At 44.6% G+C, this 26,932-nt stretch overlaps 1 protein-coding gene across 12 annotated transcripts in view; it reads right to left on the reverse strand.

Annotated features, from left to right (window-relative positions):
* RFFL (ring finger and FYVE like domain containing E3 ubiquitin protein ligase) overlaps positions 1–26,932 on the reverse strand; it is a 66,041-nt gene that overhangs the window by 17,622 nt on the left and 21,487 nt on the right. For 6 of the 12 annotated variants that reach the window (XM_047831772.1, XM_047831764.1, XM_047831761.1 and 3 more), the window contains 2 exons: positions 375–458; positions 84–271 (listed from right to left, as the gene is read on the reverse strand). In XM_047831772.1, the coding sequence (XP_047687728.1) occupies positions 84–271; positions 375–408 (222 nt within the window). In that variant the 5' untranslated portion in view covers positions 409–458. Of the gene's footprint in view, positions 1–83; positions 272–374; positions 483–26,932 lie in introns of those variants that run through there. The other 6 variants (XM_047831770.1, XM_047831767.1, XM_047831771.1 and 3 more) reach the window with 2 other exon arrangements.

Raw genomic sequence — 26,932 nt, forward strand, 5'->3', positions numbered from 1 at the left:
GACAGGCATTACGGAGGGGTCGGCAGGCTTGCCCGAGGACCTGAGGCTGTAGCGGCCCAGCAGGCCGTGAAGTCAACACTCACCTTCCTGGCCATGTTCGCGAAGTGGGCCCCGCAAGCCTTGCAGCTTGGTTCCGAGCCTGTGGGGGAGGGGAAGGAGCTGTACCCAGGGTTGGAATAGGCCTGCGTCCTGGCTCCCTGGGGCGGGGGGACCTCCTCAGGCTGTCCATCCAGGCAGAACCAGTTGCAGCAGGTTGCCCACATGATAAAATCTGGTGCGAGGGAGGAAGGGGAAAAGGGTCAGAGTTAAGACACACCTCTACTGCATTCCCCCATTCCCGAGGGCACAAGTGAGCCGGGATACTCAATCCACACCTGCTGCCAGAGTCGAGCGTCGAGGTGAAGACATGTTTTCAGGGGCCGTAGGTTTCTCGCCACCTCCTGCTTCACCAGTGGCCACTGCACACAAGACAGACGCCTGATCTACCAGGACGACACGGACAGCCGAGATGGCACCCTACCTTTGAAAGGTTGCTGAGCTATGTTTTGGTTTAATCCGAGACCTGACTTCAAGTAAAGAACTGCCTTAGCAATCGTAAGTGACCTAATACCCGCTTTATTCAGGAAGATGAATTTGCTCCTAGAGCTCAGATAGATAGAACTTTATCAGGGGCGCCAGTGTGGCTCAGTGAGTTAAGCGTCTGACTCGGATTCAGCTCAGGTCATGATCCCATAGTTTGTGAGTTCAAGCCCCACATCAGGCTCTGCGCGGACAGCTCGGAGCCTGCTTAGGATTCCCTATCTCCCTCTGCTCCTCCCCCGCTTGCGTTCTCTCTCTCTCTCTCTCTCTCAAAATAAACAAAAGGTTTTTTTTTTAACTTAAAAAAAGAAAGGACTTTATCATACATGTACATACACACACACAAGTATAATCCCATATTCACAATGACCATGGAGAGGAACTATTATTATTTCCTTTAGAGATGAGGCAACCCAGGCTCAAAGAAGTCAAGGTCACCCAGCTAATATACAGAGAACTGAGATTCTGAAAACCCAGGTCTTCTGACTCTAAACCTAACGTTCTTTTCCTGTACCATGCCACCCACCTTGATTTCCCCTCTGCCGGCCAGCAGAGCAAACTGCTGACGTTTGTTCTTCCAGTCCTTCCTAAACCTCTCTCCCAGCAGCTTAAACAGTTTGTTGCACAGACATTCTTACCCTCTATTTTCTGCCACTAAAGCATAAATTCCTTGAGGGCAGGGATGACTTCTTAGCCACGTGTGTGCTGCATCCTAGCAGTGTCCTGCACACAGAAGATGCTCAACCATGTTTGTAACCTTGCTGAAGAGGTGCCTCTATGGGTTTATTAAGAAATTCTGGAATATTATTCCCATTTAACATATCAAATAGGGGTGCTCCTTTGTCCAAAGGAATAGATTTTTTTTTAAGTTTATTTATTTTTGAGAGAAAGAAAGAGTGTAAATGGGGAAGGGGCAGAGAGAGACAGAGTGAGATAGAGAAAGAGAGAGAATCCCAAGCAGTCTCCACACCACCAGTGCAGAGCCCAATAAGGGGCTCGAACTCACAAATGGCTGGATCACAACTTGAGCCAAAGTCGGATGGATACTTAACTGGTTGAACCACCCAGGTGCCCCTGGTTTTCTTTTTTAATTTTAGAGAGAAAGAGTGAGAGGGAAAGAGAGAGAATCCTAAGTAGGCTCCATGCACAGCATGATGCAGGGCTCAATCCTACGACCGTGGGATCATGACCTGAACTGAAATCAAGAATCGGACGCTCAGACGACTGAGGCACCCAGGCACCCCAAATGCTTTAAGTAGGCTCCACACCCAGCACGGAGCCCAGTACAGGGCTTGAACTCACAACTGAGATCAAGACCTGAGCTGAGATCAAGTTGCTTAAGCGACTGAACCACCCAGATGCTTAAGATCACAGAACAAAGAAGATCCAATCCCTCAAATGTCAGAATAACCTAAAGTTGCAAAAGGGTCCCCTGAAATGCCAAGCATTGCCGTGATGAAGTAAGAGCGTGCTTTTCTTAGTACACTATGGCAGTCAATATGGACATTTTGAGCCTGAATTCTCTGCCTACAGAAATAATAAATGAAACATTTAGTGTTACTACTCAATAATCAGGTCACACAGAAGAATGGTACCTTCTGCTCTGCCTCCTGACTCATGCAAACTGCCTTTGTAAATCATAGTTCAAACATGTGCTAAGCTGGGAAGTACTAAGAGTAAGAAGCCGACTGGTTCAAGCTTGGTCATCTCACAGAGGAAAAGACAGAGGCCCAGCAGGAGGATTCACTTCCTGGTTCACACAGCTATAACCTTAGGTCTCCTGACTACTCTAGGGCCTTCTTAGCTTCTAGCATTTCCCAATACTCCTGATGGAGAATTCATTCCCTTTTGCAGGCATGTCTGATTCACATCCGCCTCTTCCCACCCCACCCCCCTCCCTCCCCTGAGAACAGGGACCATGACAGTCAGCCAGTGCCCAGCAGATAGATAGCTCAACAAAGACTACAGGATGAAACACACACGGTATTTAAACTTTAATCGCATTCACTCCATTTCCTACACATCAAACACCTTAGTCTCGGCCTAGTACTTGTCCAAGGCCTCTCAGTTCCTAGAAGACAGTCTTAACTGCAATGAATAGTTCACATGGAAAAACAAAGTGAGAAACAGTTAAATAAATGAGTTCTGTGTTGGCAAGATAATGGCGCTAACAGCAGAGTGGCCCCTCTGAAAGAGGGGTTGTACGATTCTCTCAATCACCTGGACAAGAGCATCTGGGACCATGTGTTGTAATGTAAGGAATGCAGGATCTGGAACCAAAAGACCTGGGCCAAAGCCTTGCTTTACTACACCTGCCTCTAGTAAGTCCTACCTTTCTGTTCTTCCTTTTTCTCACCTGGACATTCTCTGGGCTGAGAGCCACTAAACAAATCAGTCGTTGCTACAAGCATTATAACAATAGCTCAGCCACGATTTCTCTGGCAAGGTTCAGATTAAAAAGTAAACCTAGAGATTTCCCCCACAATTACCATTGGCTTTCTGGGCTATCCTAAAAAGGGATATGGACATCTGTGACAAAATTAGCAGAAGGGGTCAAGTAACTGAAGGGGGTGGGGGCAAGGCGAGGATCAGCGCAGCCCGGCTGTGGGTGGTCTGCAACTTTGGTCAGAATCTCCACTCCCCCACACACGCAACCTTTATGGAAGCCAGTGCCTTGCTGTTTCCAGTGCTAGGCAGGTAAAGCGAGAAATCTGACCCTCGAGGGGTTCACAGTCTGGCAGGGGAACAAGAAATGTAAAAGCAGGGGCACCTGGCTGGATCAGTCAGTAGAGCACATGTCTCTTGATCTCTGGGTGGTGAATCCGAGCTCCATGTTGGGTGTAGAGATTACTTAAAATCTTTTTAAAAAGACAGAAATGTAAAGCCAAAGCTAGAAATTTCAGGGTGCTCAGTGCTTTAACAGAGGTTCCTACAGCATATGGGAGGCTACAAAGATACAATCAACTCCCCAGGGGTGGAGGGATGACCAGAGAAGACTTTTCCAGTGAGACGCCACACATATCCTGCTGTTAGAGTAACTGGCCCAGAGTAAAAGGAATTTGCAAGAAAGAGCAAACTGCATGGAACATAGCATTAAAGAAACCACAAAATGGGGGTGCCTGGGTGGCTCAGTCTGTTAAGCATCCGACTTCAGCTCAGGTCGTGATCTCATAACTTGTAAGTTCAAGCCCTGCTTGAAATGGGCAAGCTGTGCTGATGGCTCGGAGACTGGAACCTGCTTCAGATTCTGTATCTCCCTCTCTCTCTTTGCCCCTTCCCCGCTCGTGCTGTCTCTCTGTCTCTCAAAAATAAACAAACATTAAACATTTGTTTTAAGTTAAAAAAATACAAAAAGAAACTACAAAATGTTCAGTAGGGTCAAGAGTAAGGGTGGGGTGTGCAGCAGGCAAACGAGCAGCCACTAAAGACCACGATAAGGAATCTGGACTTTATCCTTCAAGTAATGGAACACGGTGAGGGGTTCAGGCAAGCAGGTTTTCTGATCTTATTTACATTTTAGAGTGGGCACTCTGTCGGTAAGCAGCCTGGGGAACAAGCCTGCAAGGGGAAGGCTAGGAGCAGGAAGCTGCTATAGTACAGTCAAGACACGAGGACACGGGTGTAAGAGAAAGGCACAGACAGATCTCTGACAAACTCGTGGGATGTGTCAGTGAACTGAAGCAGTGGGAGAATGGGGAGAGAAAGCAGTCTTGGACGAATCCTGGGGGTCTCTGAAAAAAACAACAGGACACGGTAGAATCCTTAACTGTAATGAGGGACAAGGCCCTCAGGAGGAGGCATGTGTCTGTGTGAAGGCAGGGGGCAGTTAAGACGACAAGTGGGGTTTTGTACCCAGGGGACTTGCTGATGGACACAGCACACAGGAGCACAGTCCTGGTTGAGGACAAAGGTCTGGGAATCCTCAACCTGCTGGAAGCATGACAAGACAGAACGGGGCAGAAGACTGAATTAGACAGTGGGGGGTCAGAGAGGGTGGCCAGGGAGTGCCCCGGGGAAGACCCGACCTAAAGGGCTAGTGGAGGAAAACCATCACAACAGTGGAAGGAAGAATGCTCAAAGGTGGGCGATCTGGGGGCGCCTGGATGGCTCAGTTGGTTAAATGGCTGACTTTAGCTCAGGTCATGATCTCACGGTTCACGAGTTAGAGCCCCGCATTGGGCTCTGTGCTGACAGCTCAGAGCCTGGAGCCTGCTTCGGATTCTGTGTTTCTGTCTCTCCCTGACCATCCCCTGCTCACGCTCTGTCTCTCTCGGTCTCTCTCTCTCTCTCAGAAATAAATTTAAAAAATCAAACAAAAAACCAAAACTAAACAAAACAAACAAATAAAAACAAAGGGGGGGGGCACCTGGAAGAGGCTTGTGTTTCAGGAAGAAATGATCAATGCTGTCAAATGACCCGGAGAGTAGAACGCATGGAATACAAAATGTCCAATGGACCCAGGCCCCAGTTTCAAGAAAACGTGAATATGTTCTTCATCCGAGCAGTTAAGGAAGAGAGAACCTGATGGCTAACCACAGGTCAGATGTGAGGATGAGCCAGGCCCTAAGGATTAACTGTTCTCTGAAGAAACTTCTGGCCATGAAGGGAAGAGAGAAGGCCAGAGCTAAAGAGGATGCAGGTTACTAACACAAGACAGAGAAATGCAGAAACTGCAGGAGACCCCCAAAGAGGAAGAGGTTACAGGGGAAGGGAAGCTGGCAACACAAGGTGGGAGTCAGGGCCAGGAGGAGAAAGAAAGACTGGGGGTGGGCGGGGAGGAGAAAGGTCACCTCTTTCACCAGAGACTGGAAGCAAGGGGAGACAGATGTCACCAAAGATAAGCTGCCAGCAGACAAAGGTGAACGGATGAAGTAAAAAGACAAGGGTGGGGGGATGTTAACCACAAGAAGAAAACAAACTTTTCCTTCGCACAAGGAATCTGCACGTTGCAATTTTTTCTGAGAGCCAAGGACTTTGCCACACGATGGGTAGGCCCGCAGAGCAAGGCGTGATCAACAGGAAAACAGCCAGAAGGCCAGCCAGCTGTACAGTGTTTAAATTCCTGTGCTTTCCCAAGCACTTAGGGAGCACCAGCGCTGTGCTGGGCACTGGGAATACCAAAAGTGAGGTCGACTAGGTCCTTGCCCCCAGGGGACTCTGGGCCCAATGAGGCACAACTATACAGCTCAACTCGGCCATCCTGACAGAAGAGCTAAGAAAGGTCTTCCTCAGTCGAGAACCAAGACAATCTATCTTCCACGGCGGTATTTTCATTCTCTCAACTTTGGTTCTAATCTTAACTGCTTCCTCTGAAGAGCTGTGAAAGAAAAGCCATCAGCCTATCCAAGTATGTGGCCTGGCTCAGGAGGTCTTGGCTCTGGGAGAAGACTTGAAGATTGCCTCTGGGTTCTTCCCCCGGCCCCATGTGCAGGTGGAGAACGGAGTCTTATCCCGGGCATATTGAGTACGTGGGGACGGGACTATTACAGAAAGGGCTGGGGCGGGGGGAGGTCTCCAGTGCTGAAGTAGCTAACTTCAGTAACTGGTGACCCTGTCACCAATGTCAGGAGACCAGGCTTTTACTCTTTTTGACATATAATTAAAATACCATTTCCTAATGTGGCCAGTTAAAAGTACTCTCTTGCCAAACCGGAAAATACGAAGCCTAAATTACAACTGTATTCAGGATTACCTCAGGGAGTGAAAGGAAAGCGTTTGTAATTTTAACATTGCCATACAAACCAAACGCTTTTCTCTTGGCAATATTTTTTCATCCCTCAGCCCTAAACAGACACACACACTTGGCATCTGATCGTGTTACCAAAGGGCTGGAAGTGGAACCAACTGTGGGTGTATAACGAATTTTGCCCATGGCGCCATCATGAGAAAGTTCCCTTTCTGATCTGCAAATCTCCTGATCTTGAAAGAAAATGATCAAATCTTCTTTGAGGGTTTGAAAATTCCTTCCCCGATTCCCCTCACTCTCTTTGGAAAAGACGGACTTGGCGATTTAATCCCCAAATACAGTCTCTGACCACGGTCCCAGGGAGCTTGTTTGAAGCCTGCGAGGCTCTCCTCTCCCGCTCTGCAGGACCGGGAGGAAGACGGGAGGTGTAAGGCCAAGATGAGCAAGAAAACTTGCTCCTCCCTGTGGAGGAACCCTGCGGTCAGGGGGCCGAGAAGGCTAGTCAGCATGTGGGAGTGTGTCAGCTTGACAAGTATGCTGGCATTTCTTGAGAGACTAAGCTCTGCTGAACAGGAAAATTACAGTTTTAATAACAGGGTTAAGATAAATGATCTATCCCAGGTAGGCTGAGTACAGTTGTAGTTAGAGGCAAGAAGGGAGATAATGTGATTTCTCCCCATTAAGTCCTAGAATCCTAAGTAATTTTAAAACAGTCACTTCTGCACTCGTTCACCTGCCCAAGGCAAATAATTTTAAGCAGATCAGTGGTTGTCATGGGCTTTACCGAGGAGGAGGGAAGGGTCAGAATGGACCCATGGAGTAGAAGGGTCAGAATGTCAGTGCCGTAGTAAAATAAGTGCTAGTTTGCAATGCGACTCCAAACCACCTTGCTAACCTCCAAAATCTAAGGCAGTAAAGTCAAGTCCCCAAGGTTCTCATCCAATCTGTTCTGATTTTAATTAACTGCTCTGTGTGCCAAGGTACTTCTGCAACAACGGGCTTTACATAGATGCAACATCCTGGAATTAACATACTTATGGTGAACCACTGTGTAAGATTTCACAAAAATCCTTTTTAGAAAACCAAATTACAATGCCCACAATCCTCAAAGAAGTACCTTTCTGACAGGGCAAATCAGAAAGTGGCTACGAAGCAAGCCTTCAAGAATGTCTGCAGTTCCGTGAGGGAGGTTTGCCTATTGTCACTACCATATTCCTGGAATTGTTAAAAGCAGCTAGGCTGTAAGTGCATTATGAAAAGTATCCCACGTTATGGATCATTAATACAGAATAGGTTTTGCTTCATCTTGTATATTATCCTTAAAAAGCAATTAAAGTACAACTGCAATGACTTTGAAAGGAAATGCTATGAAAGCCTATCAATATGGCTTAGCTATGCCTCTTTGAAATAACTGATAAGTAATTACATGTTTTCAGAAGTAGAGAAGAAAGTAGTCATTCTCCACTTGAAGACTACTTCTGATCTGTCAGGCACTGAGCTAGGGACTACCTAGTGCCTTATCATGTAATCCTCACAATTCTGGCAAGGCAAATTAGATTAGTGCATCCCATTTACAGGTGAGAAAACCAAGGTTCAGAGAACTTAACTTGCTAAAGGTCATCGCTAGAGGGTAGTAAAGCCAAGATGTGAAACTAAATCGCTTATACCATGAAGCCCGTGCTCTGCAGGCTGCAAGAAGTAGTCCTGATTCCACAGTCCATCAATCAGTCAAATAATAATAAAATCAGCCTAGGGCGCCTGGGTTGCACAGTTAAGCGTCTGATTCTTGACCTCGGCTCAGGGCAGGATCTCATAGTTTATGAGTTTGAGCCCACACAGGGCTCTGAGCCGACGATGCAGCCTGCTTGGGATTCTCTCTCCCTCTCTGCCCCTCCCTTGCTCGATTGCTCTCAAAAATAAATAAACCTTAAAAAAAAAAATTCTCCCAATACTCAACTCACTTCATCAACTTCACTCTTTAAACCCTCCAGTCTCGCTTGAACCACTCCACCTAATCTCTTCTTCTCAAGGTCACCAAGGAATCCCAAGTGGCCAGATCCAAGTGACACTTCTCTGTCTTCCTCTTAACCTCCTGGCAGAGCCAGACACAAGTGACCCTTGCCTCCTCCTTGAAACACTCTCCACAACTCCGTGTCCTTGGTTTGCCTCCCAGCTCAAAGCCTATTTGCTGCTCTCTCCCCTCCCTCTGCTCTTCAATGTTGGGAGCCCCTAGGCTGTCTTTGGGACCCTCTCCATCCATAGTCTCCCGAGAGGAGCCCTGTCGGGTGACTTTGGGTACTGTTTTTAAGCTGAAGATTCATAAATTCCTATCTCCATCTCCCCTGTCACCACTCCCCTTCCCCTCTCCCCCCCCCCCCAATATGGCAGAGATCTCAACCGCCATCTCTGATCTATTATGCACACGGCACACTTCCCTCCTTAGACGTTGAATCTGCTGCTCTTGCTTCTGCCTGGACTCTTCTCCCCAGGATATCACATACCTGGCTCCCTCCTGCCATTCACTCTTCAGTTTCAATGTCATTTTCTAGTCTCATGCCTAACAGCATGAACTGGTATTACTGGCTTACTTGTTAACTGCTTTTCTAACTAGAATTTAAAAAATACACGAGGGCAGGGATTTTACACTCTACTGTAATTCCAGAGTCTAGAAGGGCTTCTTGGGTAGAAGAACTGATCCTAACTAGCTTCCCAGCTTCTGTTCTTGCCTCTCTCCAATTCTTTCTCCCCAACAAACACACACACACACACACACACTCTTGAACAGAGTCCCACTGCATTTTAAAAGGAAAACTCAACTCCTTGCATGGTTAAAAGACCCTGCATGTGCCACCAGTCCACTTCTCTGATTCGTGTCATGCTGCTTTTCTCCCGGCTCGCTAAGCTTCAAGCCATGGTGGCCTTTAGAAGGTCAAGCACACGGCTCCATCCTGCCTCCAGGTCTCCGCTTGTTCTCCCTGCCTGGGTTGTTCCTCCTCATCTTTCAGGATGCAACCCGGACACCACCGATTGAGAGGAGTCCTCCTCAGTCACACTGCCTCTCTCTCACTGCCCTTAGTTTCCTTCCTGAGCACTGCCGATATCTGCAATTATAAAGCTTTGTTTACAGCTGATCTACCCACAGACTGGAAACTCCAAGGGCAGGAACCCCACCTGTCCTCACTTTTTTATCCACATCTAGCACCGTACCACTTTGCAGCAGGCACCCAAATAATTGGTGAAATGAACAAACAGAGGTCAGAAGAACGTTCAAGTATTTTATCAATACAGCCAATGAGGCAAGTACTAGTTATCTCTCCTTAGGGCCCAAAGCATTTTGTCAATATTTATAGTGACATATAGGGACTATGAAAAAAAAAAGCCCTTTATCAAAAACAAAGGGTAGCTAACCTTGGACAGGTGACTTACGCTTTTTGAGTCTGTTTCCTCACCTCTATAAAAGGGATAATCCCTGTGTTGGGAGGTAATTGTAGGGATGAAAAATAATATTCAGAAAGTGCCTAACCCACAGTAAGTGATCACTGATCAATAAATAACATGCTAAAAGAAATTATCATTTAACTTTAAGTTACAATTCTAAAATGGCAACAGCCTAGATGTTTAACAGTGACTATGGGCCGGAAAGCCCCATACGTCTCACGCTTTTTCTCTCTGATGCCCCAAAGCTTGAGTCTCCTACCACCTAAGGGACTGGGTTAGGTGGGGCTCCGGCACAGCTGATCACACCACACACACGACAAAGAATCCTTATCTTGAGAACTCACCTGAAATTTACAATCATCTCTCAACTTGGAAGGCTGCTCACTTCTAAAGTTTGAAAAGAAACTTGAAATCCCTCAAAACTATTTAATTTAAAAAATTTTTTTTTCAACGTTTATTTATTTTTGGGACAGAGAGAGACAGAGCATGAATGGGGGAGGGGCAGAGAGAGAGGGAGACACAGAATCGGAAACAGGCTCCAGGCTCTGAGCCGTCAGCCCAGAGCCCGACGCGGGGCTCGAACTCCCGGACCGCGAGATCGTGACCTGGCTGAAGTCGGACGCTTAACCGACTGCGCCACCCAGGCGCCCCAAAACTATTTAATTTAAAACCCAAACTCAAAGTCACAACTTGAATTTTCCAGCAAACCTGCCTAAGGTAACCACCCTGGCTGGGGAAGGTTTAAAGGGCTGGCGACAACACCATGAGCATGAAACAGGGCCACTGTTGCATCTGTGAGTAAGCAACCCACAAGTGCACCATATTACACACTGGTCTCACTTGCTGCGCGTGGGAGAGTGAAGCATGTTCTCTGTGATACGGACATTATTTCTGAGGTATTTACTTTAGGATAAAGAATTCAGAACACCTAAGTCACAGAGAAAACAAGTATATTATGGAACTCTAACACCCGAGGCCTGAATCAGATCAGCAGCCCTGGTAAAGTGGTGTCTGGGCTGGGCATGAACAAGGGATCTGTCACAAGGCTGGAACACAGCAGACGAAAACATTTCCAAAGGCTTTAAATCCTAATAGACATTGTCCATCCTCCCAAGCAGTCCTTAGGATGTGGGGAGTGGATAATGCATATTTCCTAGCTAGGCATTTCATTTGGGGGCTAAATTTTTAGAAAATACAAGAGTTAAAAAAAAAAATTCTCGGGGCACCTGGGTGGCTCAAGTCGGTTGAGCATTCATTCCACCTCAGCTCAGGTCATGATCTCAGGGTTCGTGGGTTCGAGCCCCACATCATGCTTTGAGCTGAAAGCACAGAGCCTGCTTCAGATTCTCTCTCCCTCTCCCGTTTGCTCGCACTCTCTCTCAAAAACAAAAAAAAGGAAAAAAAAATTCCCAACTACATCTTACTCTGGTTTTAGCTTCAGTCAGACGTGACCTTAAATCCAACTCTAACAAGGAGTAACGGAATGAACTTGAGAAAGTGGGCTCTCTGAGCTTCGGCGGAACAGGAATAAACTTGCCTGTACCTCGCAAGCTGGACACAGAGTAGGTGCTCAGTATAAAGAGGGAGCGTACTTTACGAGCTAATTTTTAGTCTTACAAAAAGAGCAGAAGATGGTACTAGACATTCAGTAAATGGCTGGCCTTATAATAAGGCATGGGGCTAAGGAGGATTCAATGTTTGCCTCTCTCCAAACCAGCTCCCAGAGCCCCTATTCATTCTGAGATGTCAGACTTCAAAGACACTAGGACTCCTATGTCCTCCAGTTCCCAAGTTCTACTTTAATATAAAGGATAAAAGCTCTAGGTGAGAGAAAGAATTTCCTGTGCTGTTATTTCAGGGGTAGACAAGGGGAAAATAGGAAGTATTTAGACTCAGGGGTTCAGAAATCCCTTCTCAGATGATCCTAGAAAACAGTATTTTTTTCAGGAAAAGTAAAAACACTACAAAACACGTGAGTTGTTTTGTCGGCATCTGTTGTCTCATTTGATACAATAATCCTGCAAACATCGAAATTACAATGTTCTTTTTGTAAATCAAGAGGCTGGGCCCTTCGGGTTGGGTCATACAGCTAGGGGTGATTAATCTGTGGCCCTACAGAAAGAGGGCGATGCTTTCACCACCCACAACTCCCTCCCCATAGCACTACTAACAGAGCCTGTGTGCTGGAGAGCAAGGTAAATGAGTTGACCATAGGAGAGACAGTGGAAACCACCTACCCGCTGAGCCAACCTTTCAACACTTGAGGACCTTGTAAAAGGAATGGCAGACAAACCATCCCCAGGAATACAGAATTTTAATTTATACATCCAGTAGGCCATCTGCATTTCCGACCCACTACAACTTTGGGGTACTGACGCTATGAAGAGACCCCCAACTTTCTAAAGATAGAGCCCTTAATCAATATTTAAGATGTTTCGGTTTCCATCCTTGCCCACCTTGGTTCCAGCTGAGGAGGGGTTTTTCAGTTAATTGTCTCAACTACCTAATGCTCTATTACTCTCCTTTTAATAAGTGTTTTCACTGGTACCCATTAAATAATAATGAAAGTAAATCCTTAGCAATCAGGGCCTCGCTCTCCTTGCTCTTAGCTCCAGCTACGCCGCTATTCCGTCGACCCCTCAAAGACCAAGCTTATGTGGGTTTTCAGGAACCTCCCTCACGCTATACCCTTGACCTTGACCTCCTCATGCAGCATTTATTTCCTCAGGAAAACCTCCTCTGACCCTGTCTGTGCTCCCACAGCATCTCGTACACCTCCCAAGAACTTTAATTCATTCACCTGTCTGCTTAGCGCTACTTTCTGCAGAGCTCTCTTCCAGGTGCTGGGGACTCCAAGAGGAACAAAACCAGGCAAGGTCCCTTCACCACATGGTGATTACATTCTGAGGGGATGAGCATTCTAGCAGCACTGCATTTAATCAACTGGCTAACAATTTGTGTAATTTTTTTTTTCAAGTATTCTTCTCCCGTGGTTAGGGAGTGAAACAGGAAAAGAGTCTACAGTTTAATTCCCAGCCTTAGTGCCAGGTAAACGTGATCACCAGGTATTTGTTGAAGTCTTATTAATGATAACAACAACAGAGCTTTAAAAAGAGAGAGAGAATGAGAGAGAAATTCATGCTTGAAAACTCTACAATCCTGATTACAGGGTGATGAGCAAATTAAGGGTTTTAAACCCAAATGACCATAGCAGTATGTTAAGGGAAAGGCTTAATAGGTACATGCCTACCTCACACTTGCTGAGGATTAAGTTTTTAAAGTGTCTGCTAAGAACGGTAACAGACTGAGTTTCTAGAAGTAACAGACACATGTTAAAACTGCCAGTTACGATAACATTAGAAAGCCAGAAAACCTCGAGGATGAACAGGATCGGCACGTCCATCCCCTCCCTGCATCAAAAGGCACAGAAGCCTTCAGTGACCTCCCAGCGGCTTCGGTTGGGAATAAATAGCACAGTGATAAGAACTGCAGAGAACACAAATTAAAGTGAAATCAACACATGGAGAAGAGAAACAACAGAGAAAAGCAATGCTAGACAATCAAAGAGACTCTACCAGATCCACCCAGGTCTAAGCAGAGCTTTGCCAGTCGCTACCAATGTGCGCAGCTCAAGCAAGAGGAGGGAGAAGCAGGACACAAGGAACCATGGCAGCGGGTCTTGGAACACAAAGCGTTAAAATGACAGGGAAAGAAGGGAGGTTTCACTTTTCGCTAGTAATACATGAGCTCTTTTCCTGAAGTGATAACTGTTGTAAACAAGTGAAAAACATACACAATAATCCAAGTTATAAATGTTCTTGAAAACTCCCTCGTTTCAACTAGTCTATGACAAATACTTGCAGAGGGACCTCAGCATCTGCTGCGAAGTTCAGGGAAAAGTAATTCTAACCAATGGCCTTGTGCCAAAATCTCACCCTCGGGGTCTGACCAATTAAATGGCTGCTTCTTAGTGTGGCGTTCAGGAGAGATGACAGATTGAACACTGCAGCAGAGAAACCTACACATTTAATTTCAGCCCAGGCATTTTGCCCCAAAGGGCGAGTCAATCAGGAAAGAAAGCAGTTCAGAGGATCTTCAAACAAGCTGAAAACAGAATAAACGGACCTGTGGTTTAATTACCACAGGATCCTTCTTCCATCAAAACTGATGACAGAGCTCATCAAGAATAAAGAGATTCTGATCCCTCTGAACTCTTGTGCAGAAAACAGGATTTACCAGAGAGGCTATTCTGGACCCAAGAAGTTGTTCTCCTGAGCTACTATCACAGTGACGGGACTACTGAGTCACCAGGATAAGGAAGCCAGGGATTCACTGAGAGGGTTTCTGCCACATGCAAAGCCCTGGGGAAAGGCAGCACTTCAGGGCGTGAATTCTGTCTAGAGTCAAAATGACCCCGTCTGCCTTTCCAAAGTGGACCGCACAAAAGTCACTGTGGCTAAACGTACACTGGCGTGAACTCAACTGAGGACTCTAGCCCCTGGAGTTATTTAATCCCTTTAAACGTTATTTTTCTCAAAAACAACAGAGCTTGCTAGGTTGAAAGGATAATTGAAAGGATTAAAATAATGCAGGTCAAGCATGTACTCCAGAGCCTAGCACAGAACGGTACTCAATAAAAGCTGGCTACAAGTAACTTAAAGAAAAGCTGTTTTAAGGTTCTTTAAAGGGACAAAATTTACCTGTTCTATCCCCTATCTGCTTTTTTCAAGACCTGCTAATACCTTTCTTTCACCAGGCAAAGTCTAGTTTTCTAATGATCCTCCAAGAACTAAATCACCCAGGCCCCTCCCACCAGCTCTTAACTTTATAATCCCTGGAGAAGGGGCAGAGGAGATCTGGAGGTGGTTTTCCCTTCATGCAGCCCAGCCTGCTACACTTCTTCCCAAGTCCACCGCTTTGCCAACAAGTTTGCCAATTTTCCCACGGCTCAATTACTGGAGACTCTCCCTCAGCTCAACCCTTCCGTCCACCTGATGCAGAGGACTGAGCACACACCTCTGCCCCCCTCTGGCCCCCACCTGGCGCCCCATAACTGCCTGTGCTGCGCTGAAGTCTGATGGGAGTTTGTGATAAACCCAGGATAAATTCAGACTAACCACCCCCTTCCTCCCACAGACCTTTGGCTTGGTTTGATGTTTGATCTCAATCTAGAAATTATGCTGACTCTCTGAAATGTTTTCTGCTCCTGCCAGGATGTGATATGTCCACTATCTCTCCCAAGAGGCAGAAATGGAGATTTCTAGTTCACCTCATACCACAAAGAAATCCTTCATGTTCTCATCACCTTCCCTCCTTGGGAAGAACACCTGTGCTTAACCTGGTCTTCGGGTTTTATTCTGTCTGTATATCCCACAATGAAGTGCAAACTGGCTCATATTTACCACTCCTTGCGAGAGTCAAGAAAAGAGACACCTGTGCTGATATCGGTCTATCATAATACTGATACTGTAATGCTATTCTCATTGATGCCAACATGTGCCACTTTACCCATCTGCTCCTGGAATTACAAAGTGGAAGGACAGGTGTGCCTGGGTGGCTCAGTCAGTTGAGCACCCGACTCTTGGTTTCAGCTCAGGCCGTGATCTCACGGTTCATGAGTTTGAGACCTGCATAGGGCTCTAAATGCAGCCTGCTTGGGATTCTCTCTCCCTCTCTGCCACTACCCCCTCCCCAACCCCCTGGCCACATTCACGTGCACAAGTGCACTCCCTCTCTCAAAATAAATAAATAAACTTAAAAACAAGAAAAGTGGAAAGATAGTCTGCAATGTGGCAAGGATGTGGATTGCACAAAAAACATTACCCAGACTTGTACCTGCTCCATATTCATTAGTTTATGGTTTGAGACCACCAGAATGGACTTGTTCTGAAATAGCTCAAGTGGTTATGATAATCCACAAAGATCCCAAGATTACTTCCCACAGGGAGTTATTCTATAGACCATCCAGTTCCCTAACGAACGTAATAAAGCAGATTTCAGCAGTGGGAAGCAATGAGGAATGAGAAGGGGTTTATCAAATAGAGGTTCCTAAGATTGTTTACCAGCTGAGTGACCTCCCCAACAAGCAAACTGCTTATTTAATCTCTTCTCCAGAAACATGCCTACAGGGGTAAAACAGTTCAGCAGTTAGCTTTAGATCCAGCCTCCAACATACAAGGAAATTTTCAATTCAAAGACTAAAAAGGCCTGGGGGTAATTTGTAAACTACCACACTTAGGAAGCACTCAAAAGGTGTGCTAGAAATCCTGGAATCCAACAAAAGGAACCTGTAATTTAAAAGGCTGGGGAATTATAGGCTAAGATTTTCTACTGTTATTAAGAAATAAATAGCCAAGCACAGCTTGGATCCCTCATCTACCAAAAGTAACACATCAGCAGGCAATTCAGTGGTTTCATTTTATGAAACATATGGATGCAATACGGTGTAAGGGAGGAAAAACCATCATGCACCAGGAAGAATGGCTTAATCCCTAGAAGAAAGATGTGTACCTGTATACAGGCAAGGGCAGTAAAGGACTAGTTAGTTGCCTTACCACCTTTTCAAACCAGAAACAGAGACATCTTTGGTCAAGCTCAAATACTAGAAGTCTTGACTTTTTAACCACACCAAGTTTCAAAACACAGATACACAAAGTTACAGTAAAGACAAGCACATCCTGTTTGCACTTGACTTCCTGTTCTGGGCAGTCTGATCTATTTACACTGCTGCTGCCTAGCCACAAAACAGGTAACCTTTCATATCTGCCAACAAATGGTTCACTGAACAGCAGTCCACTGACAACATTTGTTCTACGAGTTGGGTTAAAAAAGATTCACCTGAAGAGCACCAAAAAAACAATCATGAGCTCCTGAGCCACTTTCGGTCTCTCCTACGCTTCCTACTGACGCCTGACCTAAATAATAAAAACTGAACACAAACACGCGCTGAGATAAGAAAGTCACGCCTGAAACAAAACGTGAAATATGAAGGCTGGGAAAAGAGCAAGGAAGATTGGAAATGTTTTTATTATTAAACGTGGGTCTCTTTTCAAATATAGAAGAAACAGGTTTCTGTCGGCCCAGAATCCCCACCGAGCAGATGCCCAGAAGGGAACCACCCGAGTGATCACAACCCTTAAAAGGGCCCTTCTAGTGAACACTGCCCCCAACCCAACCTGCTACCAATCTGAGTCTACTTGGCAGCAAAAGCCTTCTGGTTTTACAGACCTGAAGCCTCCACGTGAAGTGAAATTTTCACCGCTTTCAAAGAGTTAGTGGTGTCCCCCACAAGCCAATTCAGTGTTGGGAATAAATGCTGGGCCAACAAATATCCCAGTTTTTATGGACCCATCAGTTAGCCTCCTAGGGTCTGTTTTCTCATCTGGAAAATAGGAAGGCTGAACGACACAAATCCCTAATGTTTCTTCCAGCTGTAGATTCCAGGATTCAACACTAAGAGAGGAAGCTTCTGTGGCTTTCGGCGTTATTTCTTTGGTCAAAAAAGACACCTCCAACACCCCACAAATCCACAGTGTGAATACATGCCTTGATCTACCTCTCAAGTACCCAAGGATTCTTTTCCCTTCCCTTGAAATGTGGATCGGAAAGTTTCCCATTTGCAAGCTAAATAACAAACCTTAAGGACTGTTCTCTTTACACATGGTCTTTTTATTAAAATCTTAATGTAGTCACCACTCGGTTCTCATGCTGGTCATATGATTCCTGTACAGAATAAAGCCACAAAAGGATGGAGACAATCTGACCAGCAGCTTGTGGCACTCCCACACAGTGATTGTTAATGGGGAAAAAATGAGGCAAAATCTGAGTAAGAAAAAGGAGTGGTAAAGACAAGTTTCGGTGAGTCAGTACAAAGGAAAACACAGCAAGTTTAACAGAAAAGAAAAAGAAATGAAAAAGGAAAAAAAAAGGCGGGGCAGGGGGCAGAATCCAAATCAATGAGCAGAAACTTAAATCTTAATTTCTGCTTCAGGAGGGGCGCCTAAGTGGCTCAGTTGGTTAAATGTCCAACTTCAGCTCAGGCCATGATCTCCGGTTTGTGGGTTCAAACCGGCGTCAGGCTCTGTGCTTTGGATCCTGTGTCTCCCTCCCTCTCTGCCCCTGCCCCACTCATGGCTCTGTCTGTCTCTCTCTCTAAGCAAATATTTAAAAAAAAATTTAGTTCTGCTTCTCCATCTACCTATTCATCCAACAGATATCGAATGCCTACTACGTGCAGGGAACTGAATTAGACACTAGAGGAGATACAAAGGTCATCCGGATAAATCTATTCAGTGAGGTTATGGTCTAGTAGGAGAGATAAAGGCATGTACACAAACTATTGAAATATGTAGCAGAAAGTGTACTGTGCCATAAAAGAGAATTCTCTACTATGAGACCCAGAGGAAGGAGTGATTACTCCCAGGGAGGGATCAGACAAAGAGGCTTCACAGGAAGAATGACATTCTAAGCCAAAAGCACAACAGAAAAGCAAGGACACCCAAGTATGAAATCAAGGACATAGAGGTACAGTGAGAAACTGGATTTGATTTGAGCTATAAGTGGGCATGAAGGGAGGGATGGTAATAATAACAGTTAGCAATCCACAGAGCCACAGCTAAATTGGATAGCTGGACTGGAGCCAGACAAGTATTCCAAAGTCAGACTCAGAATTTGAGTTTAAATCCAGTGGAGAAGGAAGGGGAAGGAGGGAGGGTGACAAGTTAGGAGCCTGGAGGAATCTCATGAGCCATAAAATTAAGATAATAAAATTAATGCAAAATCAATGTGTACAGATTAGTACCTCCAAAGAGATACAATGTCTCCCAAACTAAAAGCAAGAAGACAGGAAGACAAAAGGGCTTGGGTGATGGTATACACATATTTAAATAAAGAATGTGACCACTTTGGGGTGCCTGGCTGGCTCAGTCGGTACAGCACATGGCTCTAGACCTTGGGGTTATGAGTTCAAGCCCCACATTGGGGGTTGAGATTACTTAAAAATAAAAAGAACACAAGCACATCAAAATGTGGTCAACAAACTTAGAAAAACCTAGAAAAAAACAGAGGGGGCCATTTTGAGTCCAGAATAACCCAAGGTAGAGAAATACTTCAACTAGGTGGCACACCATCTTCTCTCCTATGGGACAAGGTCTGTTTATGAAGCTTAAATGGGAACTGCGTACAGCAGCAGTTAGGGGTATGGGCTCTTAGAACTGGAGGGACTGGGTTCCAATCTCAGTTTATCCTCTTACCCGCTGAGACAGAGCTTTGGTTTCTTTATTTATAAACTGAGGATAATTGGCCCACTGGGAGAATTAAATGTCCTACTCTATGCAAAAGCACTCAGTACCAAACTGAGCGTATAGTAGGCAATCAACAATCTTTTTTCTTTTTTTTTTTTTTTTTTTTTTTTTAGTTTATTTACCAACTTTGATGGGGGTGGTGGACAGGAGAGAGGGGAGAGAGAGAATCCCAAACAGGCCCCACAAACCTTGAGATTAAGACCTGAGCTAAAATCAAGAGTCAGACAGATGGTTAACCAACTGAGCCACCTAGGCGCCCCAGGCAATCAATAATCCTAGCTTGTTTTTTTTCTAACTTCCCTCACAAACTATTCTATTATTCCATGCTCATCAAGCAAGCGTGGTATTATTAAATTTCATTTCTCAGATCTCTTGATATAGAAAAGCAATACCCTAGCAAAATCCAGATTCCTGTCAATAGGAAAGGCCTCAGTCACTCTAAAATAATAAGTTGTCATTCCTTTCTGATCACAGACACTGAAGTCTGAATACAGTGCTGTCCCCAAAAGACTGATCATTTCCAGGTACAAAACAAGACAAATGTTGTGCCTTGAACCAGACCTAAGACGTAGTGACCGAAACCCTGAGGGGTCTTCCTGAGGAAACAGATGGCACCCGCCGGGCCGGCCCTACCTAGTGCCACCCTCGATCTGCAACAAGCCAGTCTGTAGAATACTTCCCCATACTTCTTCCCCTTCTACCACTCCATACCCTTCAATCATGCACCACAGTCAAACACTTTCTCTCTCTCTGACCTTCTAGAGGTCAAAGATCCCATCTTATCATCTTTGCATTCTTGCCTCCATATCCCAACATACCTTGCATCAAACAGAACCACATTTATTATAAAAATGAATTTCAAACACAACTTTCTTCGACACCACAATCCATTGCAATCCACCAGTCCTACACCCTGAGGCAGGATTTATTGAACTCTCTTGATTTACTGAACTCTTATTCTATGGTTTTCTTCCCTTCTAACTCCCCAACCTCTCCACACCTGAGCTACCAAGTATTACAGAAACGTCAGAAGACTTTATTTACTGGGTACCCCACAAATTCATACAACTGGGACCAAACCACCACTGGCCTCAGAAATCTTTTATTCATCGTTAGTTGATGTCTCCACAGGAACTTTCCAAAGAGCAGTGTTCGGCAGGGTTTTGGGACATGGGGCCTGGAGTTAGACAGAACTCACAGTCTTCCTATGTGACCTCAGTCAAGGTGCTAAACTTTCCCAATCTTCGCGTCCACTTCTGTAAAATGGAATCCCTAAATGAGGTAATTAATGCAAGCCCTTAACAACACAAAATGCTCAAAAAGTGGGAACTATTACTGTTTTCTACTTTGTGTAAGCCCAACCAATCCCTCTCCCCTCTTCCACGGCTTGGTCGAATAACCAGCAACTGCCTCACCTACTTTACCGAAACAATTCAACAGGGTTCTATTTACTTTGAGGCAGTGGTGGTACCTTAGGAAGAGCACGGTGATCAGGCGCGCCGCGCTGCTGGTGCCCTACCCTAGATATGGGACCACGTGCTAACCGTTTACCTTTGCCTCAGACTCTTCAACTGCAAAATGTGGATTTCATTTTTAGTTTTTTTTAATGTTTATTTACTTTTGAGACAGAGCACAAGGGGGTTGGGGCAGAGAGAGGGAGACACAGAATCCAAGGCAGGCTCTGAGCTGTCAGCGCAAAGCCCGATGGGAGCTCAAGCCCACAAAACATGAGATCATGACCTGAGCTGAAGTCAGATAGTCAACCGCCTGAGCCACCCACGGACACCCAAAATGTGTATTTTAAGATGTGAGAATTAAATGGAAAAATATGAAAGAGCCATCAAGCAGACGAGGGGAGGGGGAAAATATGTCAGGTAAGAAGGCTTTCAAGCAAAACAGACCTGGCTTCAAATTCCAGTTCTACCGCTTAAGTAGCTGTGTGACGTCGGGCAAGTTAGTCTCTGGTCCTCAGTTTGTCTGTAAATGGCGGAAACAGCATCACAGGGTTTTGGACAGGTTTAAAACAACGTACAAACTACCTGGTATGCTGATTCCCCACCCCCCTTTCTGCCTCTTCTTTTCTTTCCATCTCAACAACTCCCCTTTATTTAGTAGACCAGGAGAGCACCATTTCTGACCATCAGTTAAAAAAAATTAGCACATCTCCAATATATCTATATGTAATATAGGTGCCCCTACTGTGTTCTTTCTAAAACCTAATACTAAGAAGAAATTTCAAAGAGTAAAATAAAAATATTTTTAAAAACTTAGTTCTGGGGCGCCTGGGTGGCTCAGTCAGTTAAGTGTCTGACTTTGGCTCAGGTCATGATCTCGCGGTTCTTCAGTTCGAGCCTGGCGTCCGGCTGTGTGCTGACAGCTTAGAGCCTGGAGCCTGCTTTGGATTCTGTGTGTGTCTCTCTCTCTTTGCTCCTTCCCCACTCACGCTCTGTCGCTCTCAAAAACAAACATTAAAAAAAATTAAAACACACAACAAAAAACTTAGTTCTGATGTCTCCTTCCCATACCCCAAAGGAAGTTCTTATATACCTTAGAATCTAGAAATTCATTTTGGAGGTCACTACACTATTAGGCAAACTGTTTAAAAACAAAGATAAATAGAACAGACTCAGTATAGTTCCTAGCACAGCAACTGGCATATAGTAGATGCTCGGTAAACACTGGTCCATTAAAGTTTTTATAAATCTGTTTCCACACACATGCTTCTCTGTGCAAGTTTGCACAAGTGGGCTCTCCGCTTAGTCTCCCTTTCTCTCGAACTCCCTACTTCTCCAAAAAAGAGTGGTGCTCTGCTTCACCTCCAGGTCACACACTCATTTGTTAGCTCCACTATCTTACCCAAAGCCCTTTCTCCAAGGTCACCAAAGATCTGATGGCTGGACGAATGACTTTTCCCTAAATCCTCCACCTTCCTGACCTCCCTGCAGCGCCATATACCAATGACCTACCCGTGTTCTTCCTTCTGGCTCCTTCTTCCCCTTTGGTTTCCACTGAAAGTGCAGTAGCTAGACTCCCCTTTGACTTCAAAGACCAATCTTTCTCCCAGTCCTTCCTGGCTCCTCCTTTTTGCCCCCTAAGTGTCCCCTAGGACTCTGTACTTACCATTCTTCTTTTCCTTCTCTAGTGAATTCTACAGGGTCTTTTCAAATCTATCCTGCAAATATCCCGTTCTCACTCTATACATTGCCATACCCTGTCCTACGTACCATTATCTTTCTCAAGAACTAGGGCAAACACCTCCTGACTGGTCCCCTTTGCCACTCTCTTTTCTCCACACAGTACTCAGGATCACCTTTCATTAAAAAAACAAAAACAAAAAACAAAAAAACATACTGCTTGTTACTCTCCTGCTTTAAAACCTTCAGTGACTTTCCTACCACCATGCTTATTTTGGTAAAGCTTAGACTCCCCATAGAGCCCACAAAGGCCTGTGTGATATGGGGCCTGTCTTTCTCTCTGCTTTACCTCGCCCCCCATTGCTGCCCTGTTCCCCCATTCACCTCACCCTAATCCCCTGGTGATCCTCCTTTCAGGTCCTCAAAAAGAAAAGGACGATTTATTGCCCCCCGCCCAGGTCTGCCCACTTGTGGTTCCTTTTCGACCTGGAACATTGTCCATAGCTCTCTTCACCAAGCTGGCTCCTCTTCAGCGAGACTCGAGCTCACCTGCCCTGTAACACAGTTTTCTGACACACAGTCGGAGCTTGGGGAGTCTGTGTTGAATGAATGGATTCCACAGACTTTAGTCAGATAACTCCCAAATCTAAATATCTGGAATCAGTTCTCACCCTTCAGTGTCAGCACCTGACTTCTAAATGCTTCCTAGATATCCATACCTCAAATTTAGCACAGCAAATACCCTCAAAACCAAACCCTTCATCTCCACCCAAACCAGTTCCTCTCATCTTCTAGAATTACATGAGCAATTTAACCTACACCTCCACTTCAGAACCATGAATTTCCCAGTCATTTGCTCCACCTGTCCACAATTCTAATTACCCTTTAAAACTGAATTCAAGTATCACTTCATTCAGGCATGCATTCAATCAACCACTTATTCATTCAACAATACTTGCTGAGTGCCTTTTATGAGGCAGGTACTATGTTAGCTACTGGAGAGCAAAGCAGACATATTTTTGTCTACTGTATATCAGTCAAATAATCACACAAATATTACAAATTGTAAAAACTGTAAACAAAAAATGTTATGAAGGAAAAAGGTGCTAGAAACTATGAGAAAAAATATGCAAGGTTTCAAAAAACATTCCTTAAGTGATGTGCTGAATGAATGAGACATAATTTAGCTTAGGCAGACTGGAGGGCAGAGCATACCAGGCGGAGGGTTCAATCAGGTCCTGGAAGCAAGAGGAGACCAGCAGGCCTATCTTAAGGCACCCACCATTCTGCCTTATGTTGTACCTATCTGGAGCAGTCTTGTTCCCTTTCTCAACCCCCACCCTCATTTTAAGGTTATCTGAGAGAAAGGACATAGACTGTCTCATAAGTGCCAACACCCTCCAGGAGATACTGATTAACATGCCCAGGCTTAGGCCTTAAGAGGCCCTGCAGCTTCCATTATGGCCACCTTGGAAACCAACCACCATGTAAAAGGAGCCTGATTTTGATTAATGAATGATGAGAGACCAAGAGAGTGTCAGAACTCATGGAGGAGAACCAAGATGTCTCAGCTAACAGCTAGCAGAGAGGCCCACGTATGTGAGTGAACCCATGTTGGATCCCCCAGTCAAGTCAAATCAAATGGAGCAAAGCAATATGCCCTGCTTCCCTGAATATAACTCACAGATTCATAAGCAATAAAATGGTTGCCATTTGAAGCCACTCAAATTTTAAGATGATTTGCTACACGGTAATAAAAAACTGAAATCGTCAGAAATTCAACACTTTTAGCAATCATTCAAATGTTTCCCAACTTGGATGATCAAGAAAATCTTCCTCATATTCATTACAATGACTCCTCCTTCAATTTAAGCCCATTTCCTCTTAGATCTTTGAAGTACCAAAGAACAATTAATCAAAACCCCCCTGGCAAAAACTATTCTTCTACTTTAAGATGGTAATCATGCCATCCCTTAGCTTTTCCTTCAGTAGGCTAAAATCATTCCTTTTTTTTCTTAAACTTACAATGATAGGACTTGTTTTTAAACTTTGTAATCATTTTTATCCTCTCAAACATTGGGGCAGTGCAGGCAGGGGGACAAAAATTGGAGGTCACATGCCAGCATCTAACAGAGATTTCCTTGCTCTATGGTTCATCGTATTGGTTCAAATTCCACACAGTCCCAAATATGGCATGTTAGCACCACAGAAGTTATTACCCTACAAATGCAATCATATGCTGACATTATTACGAAAACTTTTGGGCTCTTAAAGTTGAGCTTACTCCATCTTGTGCCGACTCCCTTCACTCATCAACCTGGTTTGACACTCCATTATTGAAATAGATTTTAACAAATTCTAGATATAGGAAGCACAACAGAAAAGCTTGAGGTTGGAGTGGGCACACCATTAATTTCAGTCAAGGTCTCTAACCACAGTCAAGGCCTTTCTGTAGGTCAGGCGGGCTCAGGGTACCTCCTTCCACCTTGATGGCAAAGCAGTCTTGTAAAAGGCAAGATCTTTAGCACTTGCCTATTGAGCAAAGGCACCTTTTTTTTTTTTTTTTTTTTTTTTGTAAAACCCAACAGGGTATATTTAACTACAAAGAGACAAACCAGTTGCTTAAAGCAATGTAAAAACACATTTTCTCTCTGAAGTATCACATGAATGTAGGCTTCAATGTCAAATGTAGCTTTATAATCACCAGTAAAATAGGGATAAATAAAGCCTACCCAAAACGGGGTATTGTAGGTATCAAATAAAATGATACAAGGGAAATAATTTTGTAAAGTACTATATAAAAATGGTAGGTGATATTGTAGAACTAAGTTTCAGCAAGCCCAAGAAATATTCAAATCAACTTTGAATGGTTACCTGATGGTTTCAGGTGAAATATATGGAATAGGCACCATGGGCTCAAGTTCATCTAATAGGAACTAAAAAGCTTCCACCTAATAAGAAAGCTTATGAATTTTCTAATACTGCCAAGACTAATAAAAATGTTTGGACTAGTGGCTGGACCCTGGGAACCCACTTCAAACACTGTCTGATGGTGTCAGGATCTAGGCCAGGGAACAGGCTCAGTCAAGGAATTCAACAGTCTACTGGAAGAAACCAAATAATAAACCGTGGAAGTCCAAATAAGGAGGAATAACTCTACTTGAAGAAGGCAGGGAAGGTTTCACATATGAAGTAAGTCTCCTGGGGGATGAGTACTTTGCTAGTCTGAGGGGGAGGCCACCAGAAAAAGACACAGAGTCCTAGAAGAAAGTGCAATAACCAGGGATTCAGAAAATGAGAGAAGTTGGGAAGGGGTTGGGCTGGAGAGAAATGACTGCGGACAGGAAGGAGATGAGACAGGTAACAATAACAGGTAGGATAGGGTCAAATTGTGAAGGATTTCACCTATCAAAATAAGTTGGTAACAGGGAACCAATGGCACTCTGAAAACCTGAGAATGAAAAGATTTGATTTGGGCTTTTAGGATGATAACTTTGGCAACAATGTGAAGGAGACAGGAGCAGAGAAAGACCCATGGTAGAGTGGCAAAAGCCCAGTCAAGATTTGATAAGGGGGCAGGGGTGGTGGTGGCACCTGGCTGGCTCAGTCGTAGAGACTCTTGATTTTGGGGTTGTGAGTTTGAGCCCCACATTGGGGGTAGAGATTACTTTTTAAAACAATAAATAAATAAATAAATAAATAAATAAATAAATAAAGTCTTAAAAAAAAGATATGATAAGGGTCTCAACCACAAGTTATAAACTCAAATTCCTGGAGGCAAAGTAGGTAAAATGTGATATCTTTAGTATTTAACATCTGGGAGAAGGGTTACCTGTAATCTTTTTTTTTTTTTTTTATGTTTATTTATTCTTGAAAGAGACTGAGCGTGAGCAGGGAAGGGGGAGGAGAGACAGAGAATCTGAAGCAGGCTCCAGGTTCTGAGCTGTCAGCACAGAGCCTGACGTGGGGCTCAAACTCATGAACTGTGAGATCATGACCTGAGCTGAAGTCGGACGCTTAAATGACTCAGTCACCCAGGCATCCCAGTTACCTGTAATCATTGAAGAGTGCAGGCCCTGCCTAAAACTATTTACACACATTTTAAGCCATTGGACTGGTTAAACAAAATGGCTACTTTCTGACCTCTGGTACAGTAATGCAATAGAGTGGAAATGAAGGAAAACCACACATGAAACAGTACTCCAATAATACAATCAAAAGGGTTTAAGCAACCATGGATTTAGCATATTTAGATGATGTGAGGCATTAAAAAGTATGAATAGGAAGATTTGGTAGACATCATTAACAGAGTTCAAACCTACAGCAATACAAGCAGATAACTGATACTGGGTAGTGGAGATAATGTATGTAACAATTTAAGATGCCTTTTGAACACTCTGGTAGGTTTGTCAAGTTGGACAAAGTCTATCAAGTTGGAAATAAGGATCTGAAGCGTGGGACAGACAGCTGGTTGGTAAGACATACTGAGGATAGCTGAATTTATGGGTATATTTGAGATCCTTGGAGTAAAGCTACGGGGAAGAGTGGAAAGACACGCAAGGCAAAGCCTTGGAGTATCTCAACATTTATGGGATAGTCAAAAGAGAATACAAAGAAATAATAGAAGAACACTGTGGAAACTCAGAAGAGACAAGGTAGCCTCAAAGCCAAATGAAGAGGGTTGGGGGTGGCAGGGAAGGAATGGTTCAACACTGCCACATGCCAAGCAGAGATTAAGTAAGGTGGAGGCTAAAACCACAACACTGGGTTTGGTAATCTGGAGTTTACTTGGG

This window comes from Prionailurus viverrinus, chromosome E1 (genome assembly GCF_022837055.1).
Source record: "Prionailurus viverrinus isolate Anna chromosome E1, UM_Priviv_1.0, whole genome shotgun sequence".
NCBI lineage: Eukaryota > Metazoa > Chordata > Mammalia > Carnivora > Felidae > Prionailurus > Prionailurus viverrinus.